We start from the raw sequence: 24,538 nt of genomic DNA, 5'->3' as shown, positions 1-24,538 counted from the left end.
TTGTTATCTCTCAAACCCTTTCTCCCTCTGGTTTTCTGAAGAAAAACAGAATGATTATTCAGATCAATGTTATTTAGGATGTGGCAGAAAATCAGAACAATGTGTTCAAAACCAATATAAACATTTCAGCCAACCTTCTTTTGATATTGAAATTGCTTTGTGCCTCTCATCTCACCTTCACCCCACTGGCTCAAAATTCTTTCTTTTGTAACATACGCTCAAGTAAAGGTTTTGCAAAATGCCCGTTAAACAACATGAAATTAAAAATACGCTGATGTGGGATTACGTTTGTGACAGCCTCTCAGATGTTTCAATATGGCTGCATTTAGGTACCCTACAGATGTCGTAGCTTCATGAATACACCAATGAGATATCTGAATAATTTAAGAGAATATTGTCAGTAGCAAATGTCACACGAAATAACTGGAAGGAAAATTGCCTTCAAAAAGTGAAGATAAAAATGGATGCAAATCAATTTCTGTTTAATATACAACTTGCTTAAATAGGAAACTTTGACAGGAAATCTTGAAGTGTTTTTATTATATCCTTTTCACTTCATTTATTTTATATAGAAACTTTGGCTATGACCCACACCTCTGTAACTCTCATGGAAAAATAATTCTGTAAATACACTGTGAAATTTGCACATAGGGAGCAGTTATTACCCAACTTGCTTATGCTTTCACAATTGAAGAGCAAACCGTAAATCTACATGAGAGTTTTACAGGAATTTTGAGGTTTCAAATTCAGCAGTTCAAAATGCAACACCGTTGGAGAAGAACACTAAGCAATAAAATTATTCTGGCTGAAATTAACCCTGCAAAAGACTTTTCTCTCTTATCTAATAAATATTTGATGAAGAACATGAAGCAATATGCTGATGCAGTTGTATTTGCCCAGTAAGCATGAGCACCAAGTGCTATTCTGCCTATTTAGTCTTTTATTGATGAGAGATCCATTTCAATGATTTAAACATTATCTTTTGGGGTTTTTGTTGTGTTTTTTTTATTCCTACAGCTTACCCAGGGGTTAAAATGGTGAGTGAAAGTCATCACGAGGCCCTGGCAGCACCGCCAGCTACCACAGTAGCAGCAGCCCCTGCGAGTAATGTCACCGAGCCAGCCAGTCCCGGAGGAGGGGGAGGAAAAGAAGATGCATTTTCTAAGTTAAAAGAGAAGTTCATGAATGAACTGAACAAAATTCCATGTAAGTAAAACTTGATTGATTAAAAAGCTTCTGTTGGCAGATTAGATTTAACTTGACATTTTCTTCTTTGTCATTTATTTAGACAGCATACTAAATGTTTTCTAGTCAAAACTAGAAAAATCAGAAGATAAATCTGGTTTAGTAAGCTCCTTAAAATTAATTGGAGTGGAAAAAAATTGGGTCAAACTCATATGTAGTTTGAGTCTATTCTTGGTATGTCAGATTGTCGGTAATTTTTACTGATGAATTATTGCTGAATCATCAAAACTGGAATAGCAGAACTTCACAGTGGCCATGGGACCAATAAGCAAAATATTTCCTAACAGTAACGCTTAGGGTTTCGTGTTTATGACAAATGTGTGTGGGCATATTACCTTAAAGCAAAATTTGGCCAGAACTCATAAATATTGAGAAAATAAGGAAACGGTGTATCTTTGGGGATTAGAAAATGTAGAAAAAGTGCGAAAATGGCTTTTTAACAAGGAAATAGCTCTAATACATCAGTAATGTGTGAAGATAGTCATGCTTCTCCCACTCAGTAATTCTGTTAGATCAGCCATTGAATGTTGTTTGCATGAGTTCCTGTGCCTGTGCAGAATACTTTAAAAGTAGCAATGTATATTTCTGTGAAGTCAATAGGGTTAAAGTCAGCAGGGTTCTTTTGGTCTGTGCTAGCAAGTATTGATTCAAAGTTGAGGCCTCAATTTGTTCACATTTGTAAAAAAAATTAAGCATTAGCTTTTTGCTGTTGTTTACAATAATACTAGGGTTCTTGAACCTGTTTGGTATGTTTTAGTATGCATACACTGGTATTAAATACACAACTAATTCAACATTGTCAATGTTGTTTCAAATAATAAAGAAAAAATCCTTATTGTTACTGACGGAAAAATTAGCTAATGATACAAGCAGATAATTTTGGCACTTTTGTAGACATGAAGGTGAAGGCTGTGTGTATATGTGTGTTTTAATAGCAGGCAGTAGAGAGACATTCAATCTTTAATAATTTTTACTTCAGAAAAATAAGTAAATGTAAAATATTTTCAGGGAAGTATTTTAACATATGTAAGAGTTTTCATTTTTAGAAGGTTATCATCTGTGTAAAGAAATGTTGTGTGACTGATAAAGACAGATAACAAATTAGAATATTAATCGATTTTTTATCTCTAAAATGGATCTTGGCAATCTGGCAGATGTGGTTTTTGCAAAATTGATAGCAAACAGCCTTGCTCTGTCACTCGAAATTCTCACTTGCAAGAGTAGAGGTGTTACAGTGGTAAGAAGTATGTATGTCATTAGTTTGGTAATCTGCACAGTCCGGTGCAGACCATACTGAAATGAAATTGCCTGATGATATCATGGGAAAAACAAAACGGCAAGAAGGAGAAAGAAGAGGAAAAAAGAAAAGACAAGACATTGAAGGAGAAACGGTCAGCATTTGAAACATTTGTCTTTTACTTTTTATCTCACCATGCTATGTAAATGAGGTAGATGACACTTTTATGTAGATATTCTTTTACTTTTAAACTTTGATTTTAACATAGCAAAGGTGTGAATGGTTTCCAATATGAGGAACTCTGTAATTGGTAGGTCTAGGAAAAGGTCTGTAGATAGAGGGGAGTTTTGAATGCACTGCTGCTTACTTTTTTAAAACAACAATGAAAACAAGTGGAAAGTCCAATCTGGAGAATCTTTCCAGATTGGACTGAATAAAACTTTTCTTTTTTTTCTGTTCATACAAAAAAAAAAAAGAACCTACTATTACATTATGAAAGTGCTTACTGAGAAAAGTGTACCAGACCATAAGACAACTCTTATTTATTATGAAATACATTATAGTATCTATAAAATATGGTACCTTATGCTGATAGTGAGACCAGAACGTATTGCCCCCATTTTAGAAATCTGGACTCTTATCCAAGATCATGCAGTAATTTTGTGGTGGAGTGGAGAAATGAACCTGGGGTAGTCACAAATCCCATGCCAATTGTCTGCTCTCCTTCTAGAGGCTGCAGATGTGATTGGATCTTCCCAGCATCTCCATCAAATACAGGGACTGTTTAACATGACATTCTGCTGTGTATATTTATTTTTTTTAATTTTGCCATTTCAAGAAGAAAGTTGAATATTCATTGTACTACAAAGGGGCAAAGGGCTTGGGTGTGGCTTTTTTGAAATATTTAAATATGAAATAATGCCATTGACATGTTGGAGCATTTTATATCCCAAATAACTTTAGTTTTCCCCATTTTCCCCAATAACAAGTCCTACGTGAATGGACTGTAATTGACAGGTCTGTATGTGTTTCTCATTTATAAACTAACATGAACAGATCACCAAATAAGTTTAAGTAGGTTGTCTCCAAAATATTGGGGGCAGGAGGGGAGAGGAGACATCATTTCCCTATCGGAAGATTATAGCATTTCCTTACTATTTGTTTAGTTTATGTCAATAAGGAGTTGTCAGTGAGCTGTTGTTAGCCTATTAAAAAGCTGAGGATTTAATTGTGGTAGAAAAGTTGTCAGACCTTACCTCTTGCAGCTGGTTGCAAATTTTTTGAGAATCTCTCTTAAAACAGAGCAGTATGTAAATTTGTTTTTATAGTGCCTTTCTGGGAATTTCTTGCTGTGTGAGAGAGAATAAAGATGGTGAACGGGCCCCATTGGGACAGCACAGGTGCTTGGGTCTAAGAACACCTCCAAGACCATGGACCAGGTTTCTCCTCTGGTAGATTCAGAGGACCTGACCCCAAGTCTTACACGTGGCAGAGGAACGCCATAGTCAGCAAGTTGTCTAATCTTTGCAGATCAGTCACAAGCCTGTTTTCTAGTTCATGTACTTTCTCATGTAAAACTTCCAAAGGTCTCGGGTTCATCCCCACGTGACAGGGAAGGCTTTGAAAGCTCAGTAGTTACTGCGAGAGGATTTTTTTTTTTCCCAGCGCGCTGTTGTCTATGTGCAAGAGAGAAATAATTAAATGTTTTAGTTGCCTCTGCCTAAGATGTCTGCAGATGAAAAATAAGCCATCATGATTTAATGGATGTATAATAGGATAGAATGTACCCATATTGTGAAAAAGCTCAGCTGCAATCAACTTGGTTTGAGTGATAAAAAAGCCGAGCCATAGTGGGGGCTAATTTATATATAGTGTCCTCTTTCTGGTTTTTCATAGAAATTACATAATATCAAGTCATGCTTATATTAAAAAAAAAAACCAACTTCAAATAGTGGGACACATGATGACAAATATAAAGGTACAGCAAACTACACCCAGCTGAATAAATACTGTTCCTTCCACGTGGCTTATAATAGAACAGTCATCTTTTTAAAATAATATGTTTTGTAGAACACATAGAAGTCACAAGTTAAATAGTCTAGACATACTTAACTAACTAAAAATTCCCATTTTAAGATTCCCATTAAGATTTCACTCTGCAAAGCTACAAGATAGGTCTGTGCAATTTAAATTATACTGATGTTTCCTCCTGTAATATATGCACCGGAGAAGTCTTATTTTGTCAAAAATGGATGAATTTAATAGAATGAGGAAATAAAAGTTCCAAGAAGAAAAGAGGGACCATTGGTATTAGTATACATTTATTTCAAAAGCAGTGATGCAGTACGTAAACCCAGTTAAAATTTTGATAGATACAAGCAGAAATTCTGTTTTTTTCACTGATTTGTATCTCTTTAAAATAGAACATACTCCACATTTTGTGGAAGGAGAGTGTAAGCTTCCAAAAGCACACAAATCATTCAGAATGGCGATGTCCTAAATATATTTCACTTTGGATAACGCAAGTGGGATCGTTTTATTACAATGAGTCATACAATTAAAGTGCAAGAATCCTGTAAGGTTACCGAGGCATAACTGTGAAGAATTTTTTTCTCCGTTACGTAAATCCCTGCATTTTGGTTGTGAGTGGATGATTTGCATAATCACAGTACAGTTGTTTTTTCATAACTGCACTGTGTATAAAAGTCACTCTATCTTAATTGGTTCTTATACTTTCTATCCAAATTTATCTTTAATCTGCAGAATTTTTAAGCTGTTTACCAGAAGGAGAAAAAAGGCACCATCTCTGCTTTTACCCTTTGCATTTTAAACGTAGTAATTCCAACACGTGAAGAAGGGGGTAAAACAAAGCAGATAAAAAGGCAGTTACACTTCTGAAAACAAAATTGCATTAAAAGACTTTATAAGATATATTGATTCTTTCCTTCCTCCCTCACTGCTCTTCCATCTGGGCCTTTGTCTATAGGCTAGGAAAATACCTGCCATACATTTCCAGTAAGCGAGTTCTAGCAAGACTATGAGAATGCAAGACAGGAACAGCTTTTGGGCGGAGGCTTTAATGTCCAGATACTGATACTAACCATAGAAAAATAAAACTTAGCATCAATCAGCATTAGTTTACTTAATAAGCATCTTTGTAAAAGCAAAGCGATCTTGATGTGTTTCCTAAGAGCACATTCCCGTATGAACAGAAGACCTTGTTCTGCCAGTAAGATAAATAAACCAGAAAAAATCCAATAAAATTCCAGCCTACATCTGACTGAATAATGATACTCTGTTAATGCTTCTCATATAATCTTGGATAGCTGTAATACTGAATGCATTGAATCCAGGATACTATCATTACCTCTTTAATAGGAGGTTATTGCATATTTCTAATGCTCTTTGCTGTCTTACATTGTAATTGGATAAAACGTTACATTTCCATACCAACCTTATTCTGAAATGTTTGGCTGGCTTGCACTCCATTTGGCCTCAGTAGCTGGTGCTCAAAACCCCTAAATTTGATTCGTCACGTACAACTGACTGATAATCCCCCAGACCAGGAGCTCAAAACTGTGTGATGATTCGGGCTGAAAACCCGATGTTCTGGGCAGACTTGTTTCACATTCTGTTTGCAGATATTCAGATAAAGGTTTATTTACCTCTCCTTGGCTTAGTGAATAACTGTCAAAACAAAATGGGACTGGAGGCTATAGAGGAAACTGTAACAAAAAATATAAAAATAACTGTAAGAATAAGGTCTGGGTTAATTCTAAATAATAGCTTAGTAAACTGAAGTACACACTTGTAGATATATTTGGGTAAATTAGCAAATAAAACAAATCTGGATTTATATGTTTAGCCATTTAAGTTAAAGTTTCAGCCTTCAGCAGTCATCCTAGACAGACTTCATCATTTCTTTCTCCCTGCTGGTCTCTGCTTTTCTGCCCTTCTGCCTTTCTTGATTGACCAGCTAAGGTTGTATTAAGAGTTCTTATTACCCTCTATAAATGGGAATAAAGTTCATTTCTTAATTTTTCATTCTTATTTGGCATCAAGATTAGCAAGGACATATTATTGAAATTTGTCTGTTGTTAGAAAATTGATGATTTTGTGCATGGAGTCTTTCTGAAACTTAATTTTTATGGAGCTGCCAGCTTGATCATTTGCAGAAAATAAATTCAGGCTGTTCATTTCACTACTTCTCCTAATGGTTCCTGGAGTACAAGTGTCACTGGCATAGGGAAGAGAGGGCATGTTCTTTTCTAAGTTCATAAAAAAGAAGCAAAATGCTGATAATAGGATGCTTTCAGATTTCAAAACTGGATTAATAGAGAGAGCGACGAATACCATAAAATCACAGTGACGTTCTCAGCAATAGCTATTGATTATATTTCCATGGCACATACCAGTGTTTGTCATTGCCTAAGATCTTCTTAGGTTAGCTGGAAATAAATTGAGTCTTTGTTTCAGAGACCTTCCTGTCTAAATACAAGGCAAGGAATAGCTGCCTGCCTGCAGAAAACGATGCCTATGTATATGTATGTTGGTATAGATATATACAGAGATATGTAAACAATTGTATTTGTCAATACAATAAGCAGTCATCTCAGCTTAGGAGCAGTCCGACATTGGCAAACTGTATTGAGGTATCCTGGCAAAGAGGACTTGTAAGGAGAGATTTAGAGGAGAATAAAGAAAGAAGTTTCTTGATGTTTAGGAAAGTCTGAAGAGCAGCACCAGGGGAAGCGGGAAGGCATGAATTCAAGCCTTCTTGTTTCCCTTCCTATCATCAAATCATTGGCAGTTGCTCATGCCAAGCAAATACATGCAGCTTTACACTGGGAAAGAAGCAGGGGAAATCAGAAATAAAGATTTATTTTGGAACACAGAACAAGTATGGGAAAGAGCTATTACAGTACAATAGTAGAGGGGAAAAACTCAGTATTATTTCTAAATATAGCAATTTAAATGCAAATCTCATGCATTTAAACTTCTCAACAAAACTTTATTTTCTCCCTGAATCACCCAGTCCCAGAGTTCAGTGATTGCATGAGAACTTCAGAATTATTTTTTTTCATTAAATAGAAGTTTCTAGATCACCTGCTGGTGGGAAAAGCTTGAAAATACTGCCCACACACATCCAGAAGACAAAAAAATCATGAGGCAAGGAAAAAAAACCCCTCTGTTATTTTATAAACTCATAATATGAAAATATCTTCATTATTTTTAGGGGTCCAGCATATTTTGAATGCTTGAAATTAGGAGTCCTGAAAATAGATCTATTAAATCCAGAGTATCTAAATAGATACTGAGGGGTGGAAGAATGGAAGTGAAAAACTCGTGAAGCAGAACATGGATGAAAATCCCTGTCTGGAAGGAAGAGCACATGGTCTGAGGTGCCACTGAATTACACCCTTGATATTTTAATGATTGATTTTGTCACGTAGAAAATTTTTACAATCCATGAGTTATTTTCATATGCCTTCTGATAGGATCCCCTTAACATGTTCTGTACTTAAACTTTTGGATCTGTGACAGCTGCCAATTTGATCCTCATACAGGACTGAGCTAGGAACCTCAGGCTGTTGCTAAAGGTACGAGCTGCTCTAGCATGTCCCAAAAGTGCTGCTGCAGACCATAGCTTGATCCAGCACCAGCAAGCACACATGCTCACCAGGAGGTTACACATCCCTGCCGATCAAAGCAAGCTCAACCCACACATCTGACATACTTAGGTCTGAGAGAGGACCCTATTCCTACTCTGGCCATTATCTTGGCTCCTTGGACAAGCCAAGGAGGAAAGGACAAATCAGAAGAGCAGAGTCCTAAAACTTGAACAAGAGCACCAGCTGCAGCACCCTCCATCCCCAGCGCAGGGGGAGCCGGTCGCACGCTAAACCCATGTCCTCTTCTGCAGCACCTTGAGAATGCACTGTCCCGTCTGAAAGGAAATATTGTCTCTCAGCCAGAAGCACACTGGCAATGTAACCTCAGTGTCAAAGAGTATTATACATTATTGATTACATGTGTCTGAAACATCGTTTTCAGAAACAGCAGTTGGTTTTGAGTTGTATAATCTGAAAGAAGGGGAAGGAGAAGCAAGTTCTCCTGTAAAATACATGATGCTGAGAACATTTCAGCAAAATAAAAGAAAACAAAAAACCCTATTCAGATTAACTTTTACAGCCATGGGGATGAAATTCATCTATAGCAGAAACAGGGGTGAGTACCTACCTCTGGTTTGGTGACAGGGTTTTAACAAGGGGTGCCAGAGTACCCCCAAGGGTCTCCTCTAGAACATCACTGTGGTTATTATTTTATATGTTATGATGACTCTGGTAGGTATTTTATCGCACTATAGATATGTCAAGTTGTGCCAGTGCCTTATAAATTGAGTAGAGAATTCAATTTACAAGCAGAAAACTGAACATGGTTGCTGGCTTCCTTTCAGTACTGGGAAGGTATCTTAAAATTTCATTACTTTGTGTGAGGGAAAGTGCACTAAAATTATGTTTACATGCATAAAATAAACAGTCTTTGCTAGTCTTTTTCAAACTTACCTGCAAATGAAGTGTCTACAGAAATTACCCATTATCTGTTATAATTCAGTTTGTAATCTTGCTCTGAAAATGCTCTATAAAGAGAGTTCATGGAACGATTGTTCTGAACTTAAGATTGAGAATACATTTAAAGATTGATTCTCAGCAGCGTACTGCATAAAAGAAAAAAAGCACTTGGGACTATGGTTAATAGATTTGCTTTTAAAAAGTATGGTATAAATGGGCAATGAAAATATAGGAATTACTGTTAAGATTGATATTCCATCCTTACCTCAGCTACTTGTGCCTAGGCACTGTGGCAAGCTAGAAGATATTCTCTTGCATTTTTATAAGAACCAAGAGTAGATAATGAAGCCTCTGTTATCCTGAGGCACTGTTGTAAGTTGGCACAGATGACGAATAGAATGTCATTCTTTGTTGTTATTGTTAACTATTCTACTTAGAACTGGATGGGTTTGCTGCTGCGAATTATGCGAACTAAAGTCTTCCCTGAGGGATTATAAATCCCTGTAAGTCCATAGCATCCTTCCTTGCATTCCTTTTATCTTTTTAGTCTTGGCTTGTATTTCAAGCAAGATCTTGAACTGGTCTAGATCTGAAAATCTCTACTTCTTCCAGAACACGCAGCCAGTTTGCAAGAGCTGTGGAGGTGGCCTCAAATCTTCAGAAGGATCTTGGTATAGGTAGACTTTGCTCTGACTCCACAGAAGGAAGCTGTGCTGCTGAACTTGAATGGCTGCCTCATGAAGGCTGAGTTCCAGCTGGCAGCTGAGCGAGCCATCTGCCTACTCCTGTGCAGGTTTCTGAATCTGAATCTAATCTTAATTATCAACTTCAGCAAGAGCTCCCTAATTTGCTCACAGCCCCTATATCATCTGGGGGCATGTTTCAGTACTGTAGCTGGCACTGTTTCCCTATTGCAGCAAAAGCCGCCAAAATGAAAGATGAGTTTTGTCCTTTCAGATGGGAAAGGCATTTCAACCCACACCTAAAAAGGAGCTCCAGAAATGTTCAGGGTTTCTACACTTAGCTTTTACAAACGAGGCTCTGGGTGTCAAATTCACAAATCTGAGTTAAATGCCTTGGTTCTCTTCAGAACAACGCAGAAACAGGAGGCCCAAGTTTATCCAGAAAGAAAAACTGGGGGGAGATGTGTCTGAAATGGTACTGGTCTCACAGACTTCGATATCTCGGAAAAGCCCCAGGTTAGGCCCTTGTAACAGGCAGATTCACAGCCTGAAAACACTTTCCCTGGACTTAGAGACCTGATTTCTCTCACTTTGAGAGCGATTGGTTCACTCTTTTCTGTGAATGTATATTCTGATGAAGAGCAAGGGAACTCACTGGACCAGAGACCTGGCTGAAGGACAGCATATGCATTTTGCTGTGAAATGCCGTTGGACAAAATAAGCAAATAACACTGGGTATTTAGGGCTCCTTATTCTTAAACAAATGTCCCACACTAGGCTACAGAGTCTGACCCCATGAATCCTGCATTTCTTTCCTAGCTGTTCCTGCAGGAAAGGCAGATCCAAGTTAGATTTCCAGCTTGATCCCTTGATTTCCTTTAGTCTCAGGAAGACCAGGAACTCGGGTATTTTAGGCTGCAGCCTGAATGATATTCCTCAACCTTTGCTGGCAGCTCCCATGTTGTCAGTTTGAAGCAGCCACACAAACCATTCGTTTGACACGGTGGAGTAGGGGTGTCAGTTCCTTGAAGAGGAAGGGAGAAGGAGTATACTAAAGCTGGTGAGCTGCCGATAAGATTGAAAGTAATTTCCACATGAGAAACTTTCTCCCCCTAGAGCTGTGTCAGGACCATCCCCCATATGGCTGTACCCCAATGGGGAGGAAACCTCAAGGACTGGGACAGGCATCAGATTTTTTTTACTGGAAACAGTTTATAGAGAGGCAATAGGTTCTTCATGTAGTCAACAATGTTGATAATAATTTTTATACCTTTCTTACAGATATTTTTATGGTCCTTCCTTACCAGAGTTCACTGAATTTTCTATTTTCCTTCTGTGTTATTTCATTTATGTATTTATTAACACTTTTGTCCTAGCCAGAACTCACATGAAAAAATTGGCACAAGCAATATACTTGCTACCCCAACATTCAGACTTGTTTCTTCTGTAGGTTTCAAACCTCACTTCTCATCCAAAGCCAGCTATTTTATCATGTTTCTTAAGACCTCAGTACCCAATTTTCAGCAAACATGTGCTCTAAGCTGGAATACAGCATTTCAGGTCTCAGCCCCGGAGTCAGTTATTTCTTTGTAATATGCCATGGGTGCAGATTTACTTGCAGCATGGGCAAGGGAAGGAGGACAGAGGAATTTTACTATTCATAAATTTCAGTCTAGCATAGCATTTTAGATTACAGTTCGGTGATGGTAATCACTTTATAGGAAACTGTTCCAGAATACCAATTTCTGAACTCTCTTACCTCATGAAATATTTATTGATGAGTTTTAAGTCCTAGGACAGCGAGGTGGCCAAGGTGACAGAAAATAGTATGGGGGGTTGAGGGGACCAGTGGACAAACAAGAAATCTTAATGTTACCTGAACTCGGGGCATAACATTAATGATGATAACATAGCATGAAAAAACGTCAAAATTGACTTGACTATTCTGAAACAGCCATGCATTTATTTAACGGTGATTATATGGTACAAAAATACTTATGCGCACTGCTTTCCTTGATATAAATATAGGTATGTAGGAAGAGACAAAATGGAAGAGGGAAACTATTCACAAAAAATCTTTCTTCTATTCAGTTAATGCGTTAACTGAAGTGTTTAAACTCTGCAACATCCTTGATTTGCAACAGCTCGTTTTTGTTAGGAACCTACTGACAGCTGGGCTTTGATTCTGCAAAGTGCATGGATCTGTCCAACATCACTACTACTTCTCACTGCCACCTAGAATAAGAAAACTAGCTATAATTTTATAATGATAATGACAAGTAGTATTTTTATTCTGTTGAACTGAGTATTTATCCCGGTAATTCTTGGTAGAAAAGGAGCAGAAAATATATCGTCTTTAAAAACAACCAACCCATCCCCTGAATTGTGTCCACATTAGGTAAAATAATTTGTGATACCAAATCCCTGATGGCATAGCAACGCTAGCTGAACCCTGCAGTGCAGGATGAGAGCAAATTGGTGAACAAGTTTTTTCTTGTTTTCAAGTCTTTTTCTTGACTGACCTACACCGCTCCTCTAAATAACATGAAAAGCAACAGAAGTACATTCTTACTTGATATAGCCATGCAAGTATAACCTGAGTATGCAGGCTGAGTTCAGGTACTGAAGTGATACACAGCAGATTTTAGAATTTCAAAAGGTTTAATCCAGTAAAGTATTTAAATGTGTACTAACCTTTAAGCTCCTGAATAGTGCATCAAATTTAATTTGTTACACACAAGTGGTTTGGCGGATCAAGACTGTAAACACTTACATTTCTAATACATGCTGCAATTTACCTGATGAACTGCTACATTAATTCATATTTTAATGTAAATTAATTTTACTTTAGCTACGGTTATTTTAAAAGTTTGTAACTCTACAAGTGATGTAATTTTAGAGACGTGTACCACACACACATGTAGTGGTAGTGGCAAATTTCTTTTCAGACCTTCATAAATATCAGTGTAATTTTTTTACCTTACATTTCATTTTAGTAGGCTGCTTGCTGAGAGTTGTACCCTCTTTTGTTACATGGCTTATTATCACAACACACACTTTCATGATTGTTGTAAAAAAAAGACAGCATTTAGGGCAGTTGTTTAGTTTAAATTATCAGAAAAGTGCTACTTTGAGATCATTTGGGATGGGGGGGACTGAAATTTTCCAGTGGAAACCATTGGAAGAATGTAATTACCTCACTTGGGATTTGGGCCAACAATGCAAACATCCAATTTCCACAGAAGTGATTGAGGTTCTTTCCATTTAGTTTAATGAGAGTTGGATGGGGCTGTAAGGCATTACAATCCTTTTGGGAAAATCCCAGGGGATCTTTCATCACCACAAAAGCTGGGGACATTGGTTTTATGCTTTCTCCAAAGTACAGCAGCCCTCGCATCAGCATGTCTCCACCGCTGTTCCTCAGCATTAGCATTACTGGCTCAGTGGGAAGCAGGCCACCACGGTGCCGCGTTCTATGCCTGAGAGGGATCCAAGATACTGGCAGATGATGTTGTTTAGCTTTCTCCTGGGTTTAGGTCATCCGTGAGCTTTAGTGAATTGTTCAGCTGTTTGGTGGGTGTATTGGAGTGCTGTGGCAATGAGCAAGGAGCAGATGTGATGCCTCACTAATTCCTCCCTCCTTTCAGCGTCAGCGCTGAGAAGCATCTGAAAGCCAGCATCAGACTATCACAGGGTTCAAGACTTTTCAATGGCTGGACCCCAGTACTTTAATTCTCGCAGACAAAATTATAGGATTGCCTCCAATGCTAGTGATGGTTCTCTGTTTGGGCAGACTTCTTTAATCTTTCCCTGGTATCAGGGGGAATTATAAAGTGCTAGGAGCATACGTTGTATCAGTCATGTACGCTAAGATGGATCACTTTTAATGGATTAACAAGTGCTATAATGCCTCTCCTTTTCGAAGTTGGTTTTGCTTTGGTTTGGTTTTTGCAAGAGGTGAAGACAAGCTATGATACACTTACATCAACATAGGACTAAAATAAATTATGTCCATGCTTGTAGTTGTAGGTGAGTGTACTTACTGTCCAGTTCCCAAACCTAATGAGACTATACCCAAATTGTGAGGATGTTGAATTACAGCAGTTTGTTACTCAGTTCAGCATTGTCAGAATGAGGGTTGGGACCCATTAGGAGACTGAAGTGTCAGTGAGGGTTCTTGATGTAGCAAAGCAATGCTGATATTCCCTGCTTTCCCACAATATTTTATGGGGCAAGGAAAATAAGGGGGGTTTGCATCAGTATTGTGTTTGTACTGATATTTGGGGAGTGGAGAATTGAGAGCTGTAAAACATCTATGTTCCTGTCCTGATGCTAGGTGAACTTAAAATTGCCTTTTCTAAAGTAAAATAGAATTAAGTAAAATGAAATAAAATAAAATAAAATTAAAAAAAAAATCAGTGATTCTTTCTCCAAGAAGGTGCAACGTTTGCTTCCACCAGACAGATGAGCATTAATGACAGTATATGTCTTCACAATCTCCATGTCAATAGGTCTGATGTTCTGAGAATTACTATTATGGAGTATGTTGACGAGATGTATGGCTTGTAAGCTTAGAGGTCACATTTGTGATCTGAAAGTAAATGATAACCCATTTGTGACTTACAACTCCAGTTCTTCTCACCATCTTTCATTTACTGCCTTTTCCTTCCTTTTTCCTGGTTCCCTCATCACACAACACCGTCTCCTCTCATTTACGCTTTCTGCCTCTGTAGAAAAAAAAAACAGTTTTGCCATGCTAAGACTTTCACGGAGAGTACAGTTACAGGAGGAAAGAGGAAAGTTAAAGCCTCTGAAATTTTTTGACATATGGCTGAGAGAGGCATAAGGCTCCCTGCCAGTGCTAGTCTCTGCTGTCTGTCTGCCACAGGATACTTCTGATGAAAAAGAATAAATATAAAACAATATTTCTCTACTTTTCCCTCTACTTCACACAAAGCTTGCTAAGAAGGAGTGAAAGGAATTCAGCTAACATTTCAGCAAAGCAGACTGAATGCTGATGTTTATTTTTTAGTGACTTTAAGACTAATATACTGTAAAATGTACAATTTTTTCTTGTCACAGTGGCAGAAGTTGTGAGGGTAGGACTAGCTGGTTTTTTTGCTCAAGACTAACAGGGCTCCTGTCAGTGGTTGTTCTTTACCCCACGAATACGTTGAACGTTCCTGCACTGAACCATGAACTGGAAACCTCATATCCCTGCTCAAGGGTTTTCTAACTGCTACTAACTATGCTACTAGTTGGACAAGAAACGTTTTTGGAAGGAGAGTCAGAAGAGAAAAGTGTGTTGCATATAACCCTGCAATGTCAATGGCAGTCAGCAAAATTGTGTGTGACCTCAGGTAAGGATCAACAATTGAGATAAGCCAGGATAAATCACAGCATTGCCAAGTTTAGAGAGAAGCCAAAGAAAAATTGGTTACAGTGCTGGCTTCCAGAAGGTTGTTTCCTGGCATGAGCTGGCTCAACTTGAAGGCATGTGAGGCCAATTAAGTAAGTACTAGCCACTTGCAAGGGGCATGCCTGTCAGAAACTGCTTTCATAAGGGGATAAAAGGGCTATCAATCAAAATATAGCCTACACGTTGGCCATAATTAAAATAATTTGACTGCAGAGCTGTTTAATAGGGCTTATTTTGGGGTGGTATTTTTAACTCTTCAGTGGTTGAATCTGTGGAAGCCACTGCAGAGATATTGGATGTCTAAGCCATCAGCAGTGAGGTAAATGGCATTTAGTTTTACTCCAGGGAAGGATTTCTTCTTTCATCAAGTGTCACCTCTACCATGATGTGCCTGAATAAATATAACTAGCTTCACTTACTTTAGTGGAGTCTCCTGGGACAACACTGACAACAAAAGTTATTTATGATTTGGGATGGGTTGAATACTCGTCACAGCACAAAAACATTACCTTCCAAGCTTATTGCATATTGCAGGTGATGGAGACAAAAACATTATCCTTATTAAAGGACTGTTTCACCATAACAATAAAATTTATTGGCCCATTTTTACCTCTGCCAACTGCACTTCTCCTACACTATAGTGTTCCTGTATGTAGCCATAACTTTGGCTCTGAAGCGCCATTGAAAAGGAGTGTTGATGAGGTCTTCCTTTTCCTCAGCTCAAGGACAGGCTCCTCACCACCTAGCGGATCCAGGAGTTAGTGACAAGTCTGATTAATAACACTCAAACTGTCATCTCAAAAGAAGCAGAAGTTATCTACTAGTTTCTGGAAACTCTTTTTGAGATTTCACCCAGTAAGTCCTAATTTTGCTGTACTGCAGAGTAATATGCTAGTATCAGTGATCAGAAAGTGAGGCAAATATTCGCAGATTTATTTCTGAGATAATTTGGGCAAATCAATATTATTTGGCTGCATTCCTTGGTTATTGAAAATATAGCAAAGGCAGCACAGGGTTAAGATTCAAATTTCGTTAAGTGTTGTGCTCACCATTACAGTCGACTTTTAAGTCTAGAAGGTTAGAAACTTCACAGCAGATGTCCTATGTTGTTTTTAAAAATAATTTCTATCTTCCTGTATCTTGTATCTTATCTGTGCTTTACCATATATGAATTACCATTCTATATTTATGGTGGCTTAAGACCCTGTGCTGATTTAAAGACAATTCACAGGTGGCTGAGCCATAATAAGGCCTTCATACATTATAAAAGCAGTTTGTCTTATGAGTACTATATATTGAGCAAACGTAGGAGAAAAGTGTGATCAAAGTAATACAAGAGTAATAATAAAGATAATAAATAAAAATACACAAATAAATAATGACTAATTAGTAAATTAAATAATGCACAATAAAGAGAAAAACAAGTAAATGCAATGTCCTTAATGCAATGTATATACAGCCACATGTTTGTACTACACTCTAAAAGCTCCAAATTGCACTGAAATCAAAATATGATGTAAAAATAACAACGTATTTGACAGCCCCCTTTTCATTCCTTAGGAAATGTATGATACCGTGATAAAATACAACATTAAGAAAATCTAGATCTGAATAAAATTTCCCTCGTATAAAGTTAAATGCTTTTCATTTTGAACTTTTCTTCACGTTACATATTTAGGAGAAAGAAAATGCAATTTTTTTGAAGTCTCTGTTACCCTAAGGCTTTTTAGTGTAGAGCACAGTACTGTTAACCATCAGTGCACATATTCACAAAGGGGGATATTCATTCTGCTGCATGGGCCTCTGTGACAGCCTGTGCAGCCCATAAACCTCACCTTAATGTAGATTTTGAATTATGAAAGATGTGTTTTGCAAGCTTCTAGAATGGAGTACATTTCACACCAGCGTATAGAAAAATACCATGAAAATGACTATTTGATTAGCAATTTCAGACTGACATTTCATTTGAAAACTAGTTATGACTTACCAAAATTCCCTTTTCTATGAATCACCACACTTATCTTTCCTAGGTTAAAGGAATGCTGTCAAAAACATGCAATGCTTTTTTCCTGTGTATTGGTAAGTTTACCTTAAGACATAATCCTACAAACTTTGTTCAGCATAGTTTTGCTGAAATTAATGGAACTATTTACAACCAAAAGGACTCAAATCAGAGCTCTACTTGTCTAGAAATATCAGGCAGCAAAGAAATTACTTTAATGGGACAATTTTGAGAATTTTCATCATTTATGATTTTTTTTTTTTTATAATAGAGCCCTCTATGTACATTTTTTTCAAACAGCAGACCCAATTTTCACTATGGGATTTATCTGTCTCATCTATTGCCCTTTTACTTGGAGGCTGTATTTTCATTCTTGGAACTAGTGGGACTACAGTGGGACTACAAAGGGAAACGCTGATAGTGTTGTCACCAGTTTTGTTATGTAATAAGGATAGTTATTAAGGCACTATCACGAGAGGAGGAAGAACATCGCTTGCATCTTACTCAGCCTCAACAGCTTTAAACCCATATATCTCAGCCCATAGAGAAGAGAGAGAGCCTATGCACTATAGGTTAGGCTGTATGGAGAATGCGTTACTCATCCTCCTCACTGAGGCTGATACAGAAATCCTCTGTGGGAGACCCAGGGACTCAGGAACATTGTTCTGTGGGAGCAGTGGCTTAGCTTCTGGCTTACGTGGGGTAAACAGCTCACTGGTTAGCATACCAACCAAGAAAAGAGAAAGTCTCCAGAGCTCTACTATCAAGCCTATTTCAATTTTTCATTCAGTGATTATTTCATCTAAAACGGTAGGAAGAGTCAATTTGCTGGCCTTCTAGGAGAGTGCCATATCTACAGTATAGTTCTTGCATGCTCTCATTCCATGAATCTGCTCTAACACAAAGTGTGCCCTGACGTGGAGGATTTCCCAGGAATATAAAGCCACGCCTGGCCCACAGAGTCAAGGACATACTGGAAGTCAACATTTTAGCAATCTGGATATTACCAAATTCAATATTTTAGCAATCTGGTGAGCCTTGAGAAAGGAAGAAAGAAGAAAAACAACGAGATCTGGAGAGCCTCTTTACCCTGCATGAATTCGGACTCCTGGCAAGCACCATACCTTCATATCTTTGGCTTTCTACAAACATAGTTATTTTAGGTTGCAACAGGATCAAGACAGTTCAGCCTGTTTCTCTAAGGTGGGAATATGCAGAGTATCTTTGTCTACTGTAATACCTCACGGAAGTCTGTTGTAATGAAGTTTTCATCAAGATTTGTCCTCCTTTGATCTTCTTTCATCTGAGACTTGCTGATTTAAGCATTTTAAGACAGTTTTCTAACATAAAGTTTCTTACCTGAATTTTTGAGAGGGAAAGAAAAAAGGTAAAGTGCTGGAATTTATTCTTTTACATTGGTCTCACAGCCTGTAGACTGTATGCTGGGTAGAGGGTTGTACACGTTATTGTATTACCTCATGGCCATTTTAGTTCTCAGTGCTAGAATCACTTATGGCAGAATTTCAGCTGAGAGCAGTAAGTTTTCATACTGAATGCAATGTCTGTGGAATGTTTATTTGCCAGGAAAAAAAAGTGATTCTGTCTTAAGAATATTTTAAAAGAAATCCCTTGACAAGACAAGGTTTTGATCATGCCTGATTTTGCTGTGGACAACTCATGTCAGTAACGTAACACATCTGCAAAAGTGTTTTTTTGTAGTTGAGTTCTGCCTTAATAAGCGAGGCTGAAGGATGACTTACAGCTTGAAGCTTTTTTCTTTTTTCCAACTGTATCATTTTGCCTAATGAAAGGACATTACCTCCCCCAGTCGATGTGGCCTCCGTTGCTGTTGTAATGTATCTGTGGATGCATTATCACTGCTTCTGCTTCTGTGAATGAACAATTCTAAAGCAGCTACAGAGAATTTATTTGCTGATTACTCACCTGCTATTAAAGTGGTTCCAAATAAAGTGAAATGGCAGACACACTGGCTCTTGGAAGCTCTTTCCAACTATAAAAGGAATTCTGTGTGTTCTCTGCAGCGCTCGAGCTGCTTTACAGTTGCACCATATTTAGTTAGATTAGTTTTAATTAGACTGCAGATGCAAAGTTGCATCTGTGTATCACTGTTAGTCTGGTTTGAGGCACTTTCAGCCAATAACAAACCACCGTCTCATTTGCATTCATTTAAGTGTGTTAACCTTTTGCTTGTTGGAATAATTACTATGGAAGAACATATATGACTTGGAGATTAATGTGTTGTTATTGTCATGTGGCACCATATGCAGAAAGTGAAGTAGCCTAAGAGACAATCATGCAAGGGAAGAAAAAAGGAAATTGTACTGAAGAATTAATTCACTCTTAAATAAATCTTTCTGAGAATTCCATTTATACTTATTTAAATTCCTTTAGAGTACTTATTTTCCAAGACAGTCTTTCAAGCTTTGGACTTTATTGATTGCTCTTCTACCCTTAATGTTTGTTTTCTTTATGATCTTTTCATTTTTATTTCTTCATGCTTCACAGAGTCCATTTTCTTTTGCTGCCTCTCCCTTTCTGTTCTGAGCTTAACTCAGTTCTGAGGAGGCAGAGGATTAATTGTTCATTACTGGTGATGCTACAGGTTTGAAAGAGTTGTCAATTAGCTACTGCAAAGTTCTTATTAGGAGAGAGCACAGCTGCTTCTTTAGTTAATGACAGAGTACTTGCAAGAGGAATCGGGAACCAGAGACAGGATCCTCGCTGGACAGAAGTCATCAGGACTGTGACCATTGATTTCAGCAGAATGAGCCTTTAACCCTGACTTCTAATTCCCAAAGTGATTATTTTTCCTGTGCTTAGTTACGGCATTCCCTTTTAATTTTTATTTCTCTATTCTAGCCAAACTTGGGGTTAATCACTTCAGGTTTGATTGTATTTATATAGGGACAGAAGCAAGAACTCTGCTGTGTACTTTTAATTTTAAGATTTGATCAATTTTTCAACCTCTTCGATCAGTAGCAATGAAATTAATCCAATGATAAGAATGGATTTTAATTAAGTGATTTTAATAAGTGGGATGCACTTTTTGAGCAACGAGGGGATGCAGTAGTTGTTAAATAGCAATAAGAAAATGTGTCCATGTAGAGCAGTTGCTAAGGTTGACTGTAAATACTGGAGCAAAATATTACTAGAGTGGAAATATGCCAGTCTCAGGAGAGAAGCGTACACTGGGCATGGGGTTAGACTGACCACTCTCAAGTTTTAGCGACATTCTGTGTGATCCTGAAAGCAAGTCACAGGTCATCCTCGCCTGGCTTTCCTTCTTTGAAACGAAATTAATACTTTTCTCTGACTATGCCAATTAGCAAATCGTCATTCAGAAAGCAATTCAAAGATAAAAAGCAATGAACATGGAGTGGTGTCAACCAGAGGACTGTAGATCCAAGTCTAGTACAGAACTTTTGAGTCAGACCCTGATGACCGTTTACTGCAGCAAAGTAAAACAAGAATGTCTAATAATTGATTTTCAGAGCTGGTGTAAGGTTCTGTTTCCTATTCTCTTCCCAATGAATAGAAGAAGCCGGTGACATTTCAGCAGTGAGTTTTCAATAAGCCCTTACAGGAATGCTTCAGTTAGTGGAGAAAGTCTGGCCTGGACGTACCTGTAGGATCAATCTGTGCTGAGCACACTCAGCATCAATAGAACACTACAGAAGGAGATGGAGGAAAAGGATGCTCTTTCTGTGAATTTTGCTCATATGATTAGATCCCATAAGGGATGTAAGTGCCTAGAATGTGTCTGGTTTTCATTTGGGCAGTGTAAGGCAAAACTGACACCTACTGCAGAAAATCAAAGGTGGACTCTGGTACTGAGAGAGTGGATTTATTTCTTTCTGTCATATCCAGGAAAAATGACTGACATAACTTGAGAAGAGCTTGCAGCCTGCATTCAGTATTACATGGCTGGACTTCAAACTCAGCACAGGTGGGAGTCGAGGGGTCTCAGAACGATGAAAAGCCTCCCAGGCTGGCTGTCCAGCAGCAAGCTGGATACAGGGGTTTAAAATGGAGGGTTTTCGTCTGAAACCCCTAGCACATGTCTCAGAGCAGCAGACTGGTTCACCTGTCCACTCAACACTGAGGAATGAAAATTCCCCTTCGAAGGACAGATGCCTACAGCCCTTCTTTTTGGGGAATGGGGTTAGGAGTAGAACAAGGCTGGGTCTTCTGTTACTACGCTGATACCACTTTTTATATATTAATCTGAAAGTTTAAATAAAATTTAAATTTTTAATTTTAGAATAAGCAACAATCACCAAATAAAATACAGAAGTTGATGAAAAGAGTCTTGTTTTTCATGGTTCCTCCTCTATCCCAAAGCTTGCAGAGTCATGCTTCACCTCTAGTTTATGTCAGGTTTAAAAAAAAGAGGGACATAAAAGTACTAGCTGAGATTTTTAGGGAGAGTTGCTGTCTTAAGAGACAAACTGATAGTAGTTGCTTTTGCTGATAGCCAATAAGATTAACAGGACAAAGAAAGCATTGGGACAAACTGCCTGTATTAAACCACACCATACAAGAACGTTTTGTGCTGTCCTTCAGGATGATACGTGTGCTTATAAAACAGTCCTTTCCAGGTTTCTTTCAGATCCACATCATCCCCTAAGCTGAAACTATCAACTTTGGGTTACAGCTGTAACACACATTCATGGCCTAGCTGAATATAGGGCCTGACCAGAGCTCGTGTAAATTAATTATTCAGGCTAATTAGCAGAAGGCTGAAGCACAACATGAGAGAAAACATATTCCAGGCATGCTAAATTAATAACTTCTAACATTGCTAGGTAGGCAAAGCGAGAAGCACAGCAACAGTGAGGAGTGTGTTATACTTGTACCTTACAGAAGTAAAGATGAAGGAAACGAGAAACAATTTGCAGGTAGGAAATCAAATTGGATTAAGAGATCAAATGCGGTCTGCAGCTTTTTCATTCCGCAGACCTGAAGAGCTATATCTGTACATCAACCATATAATTTTGATGTAGATTTCAACATACTAACCTGAAATTTCAGACACGTATACGCAAAGGTTGTGTTCTTGGTTCCTTCAGCAAACTGACCACTTTTCCAAGAAACACAGCTTCCCTGGGCTTGTACGGATAGCTTTTAATGCCTCCTAGGAGCAGTTTTAACTTCTTCAGACTGAACAAGAAGTAAGGAAAACTTGAATGCCTCGCATTTGCACACAGCATTTTGGAGAGAATTGTGACCTTACCTCAATGGAACAAAATTTCAACTTTTGTATTTATGGAGACCAGAAAAAAGCCTCGGAGTTCTTGTCTTAAAAAGGATAGTCTTCCTTCTTAGGGAGCATAACTCCAGATTTGATTAGATCTATTAATGAGGTCAAATGATGCTTTTAGGCTGGTAGCTAATGTAAACCAAATGATGCTTTTAGGCTGGTAGCTAATGTAAACCAAATCTATTTATCACTTTGGCAGTGGTTCCTGCAACAAAGTTAATGACCATTACAGCATTTATAGTTAGCCAATCAGGACTGGTGCTTTTTGTGCAAAAAGGCAGAAGTTAGTAATCAATCATCATAATCCTCATCATAATAGTGCTGCTAAATGAGCTTCTGAAAAAGAAGAGCAACATGGCTATTAACCTTAACCGTACCTTGAAAATAGATTTCTTCCTATAAAGGCCACTACTGATATGTGGGTTGTAGCCTTGGTAGCTTCTTGCAGAATAAAGGAGGTCGAAATACTAGGCAAGGGCACAACCCACATTTAGATTCTTTGCTTCAGTCCTTTAAAATAAAACTGAACACTTAAAAAGCGAAAGATCAAAGCCTGCTAATTTTTAAATAGCAGGTGAAAACAACATTTTGTCCAAGGGACTTGAGTTTTATACAGTCAGTGAATAATCAAATTAAATTTCTTTTTTCTGTATTAGCAGTGTAAGTGTCTAACAGCATACAGATTCCACAAAACTGTATCTTTATAATATCTTCTGATACACATCTTCATAGTGACAGCTGTGTGCTGGCGGAACAGAGCAAACTGCTGCAGAAGCTGTTGTGCACATCCATGCCAGTGGTGCTTTCTGGGGAAGTTTGGCTTGGCGGGGAAGAAGCGAGGGGAGTTAACTTTTGTGGTGCTTGTTGAGGCAGAGGTGAGGCGTGCCATGGGGATGGGTCTCTCTTTCCAGCCCAGCACTGGGACGAGGCTTGGGATAGCTGGGCTGTTGGTACCTTCTCCCTTGAAATTTGCAAAGCTGGTATAAATATCCTGACCAGCACCTCTGCTTAATAGATAAGAGGTCATGAAAACATTTTAATTTGAATGCCTGGGACAAGCCTGGGACCATTCGGTCCTTCAGCGCACACCCCCCAGGCGGTCTGGCAAACTACACACTGCAGAACAGCTCACCTAGCTGCCCTGGCCTGCCAGGCGTGCATCATATACCAGTGCAGCAGAGCCCACACCGTTACGCCCCCAATCCCACGAAGCAGTCTCACCCATATAAAGTTCTCAAAACAACCTGCAGCATGACGGGTTACTCTCTGCCCTTTCCTGAGCTGAGCAGAGTGCCACATCAAGGACAGAGGTGCCTGCCGGAGGTCTCCGGCATACACCTGCACAACTAAATCAATACACAATTTGAGGTCCCTTGGAAAAATGCATGCATACAGCCACAGCCAGGCTCACTTAGTCCCACCGAGGTGAGCAGAGCCAGCCAGGAGTGGAATAGCACAGTCACAACTCTTGCACCCTGCTCTGCTGCACTCTACGACTGACATGTGGTATGAGTCCTTGCCTGCATATGGTGCACCCGATCAGGCATCGCTGGCCATGCACCAAGACCAGGATTACCTAGCAATCCTAGCATTCACTTGCATCCAGATTTGAGAGGACACTAGACCAACAAAGTGTATCTTATTGACAATCTCTGTGAACATGCACATGGCTCATGCTGGTTGTGCCTGCCAACAACTGCACGTAAGTATTATAGGGCCATTCCTGGTACTACAGGCACCCTAGAAACAAGGGTGACGGACCATGTGGGATGTTTCAGTCGTGGTGACTAGGGTTAGGGAATTTCATCTTACACTGAGGGTTCAGCATGGAAGTGCATGACGTAAAAGCATTTATGGAAAAAATCAAGTCCTATTAGCTTTAGGTCAGAATCAGCATTGTCAGAGTGTGCATGTTTTGTTTGCAGGTCTAGAAACACAGTGATGAAAGCTTCATAAATGACTATTCACTTTAAAGACAACTTGTTTGTTCTTGTGTTTTATCACCGATTCTCTGTCTCAGAAGAGTCTTCTTAGGACCTATTTTGGATTATCTGCAAAATCAGTTCTAACATGAGCATAGTCCTGAGGTGCCTCAGGAG

At 38.5% G+C, this 24,538-nt stretch overlaps 1 protein-coding gene across 2 annotated transcripts in view; it reads left to right on the top strand.

Moving 5' to 3' along the window:
* The first annotated feature begins 1,019 nt into the window (after nucleotides 1–1,019).
* SYT1 (synaptotagmin I) overlaps nucleotides 1,020–24,538 on the top strand; it is a 132,656-nt gene continuing 109,137 nt past the window's right edge. Inside the window, exon 1 of one of the 2 annotated variants that reach the window (XM_009327524.1) lies at nucleotides 1,020–1,206. In XM_009327524.1, coding sequence (XP_009325799.1) covers nucleotides 1,035–1,206 — 172 coding nt within the window. In that variant the 5' untranslated portion in view covers nucleotides 1,020–1,034. The remainder of the gene's footprint in view (nucleotides 1,207–24,538) is intronic. The other variant, XM_009327526.1, reaches the window with a different exon arrangement.

The sequence above is a fragment of the Pygoscelis adeliae genome, unplaced genomic scaffold (genome assembly GCF_000699105.1).
Source record: "Pygoscelis adeliae isolate BGI_AS28 unplaced genomic scaffold, ASM69910v1 Scaffold113, whole genome shotgun sequence".
Taxonomy (NCBI): domain Eukaryota; kingdom Metazoa; phylum Chordata; class Aves; order Sphenisciformes; family Spheniscidae; genus Pygoscelis; species Pygoscelis adeliae.
Note: the sequence above shows the minus strand (reverse complement) of the source record. Positions and strands in the feature narration are given on the sequence as shown.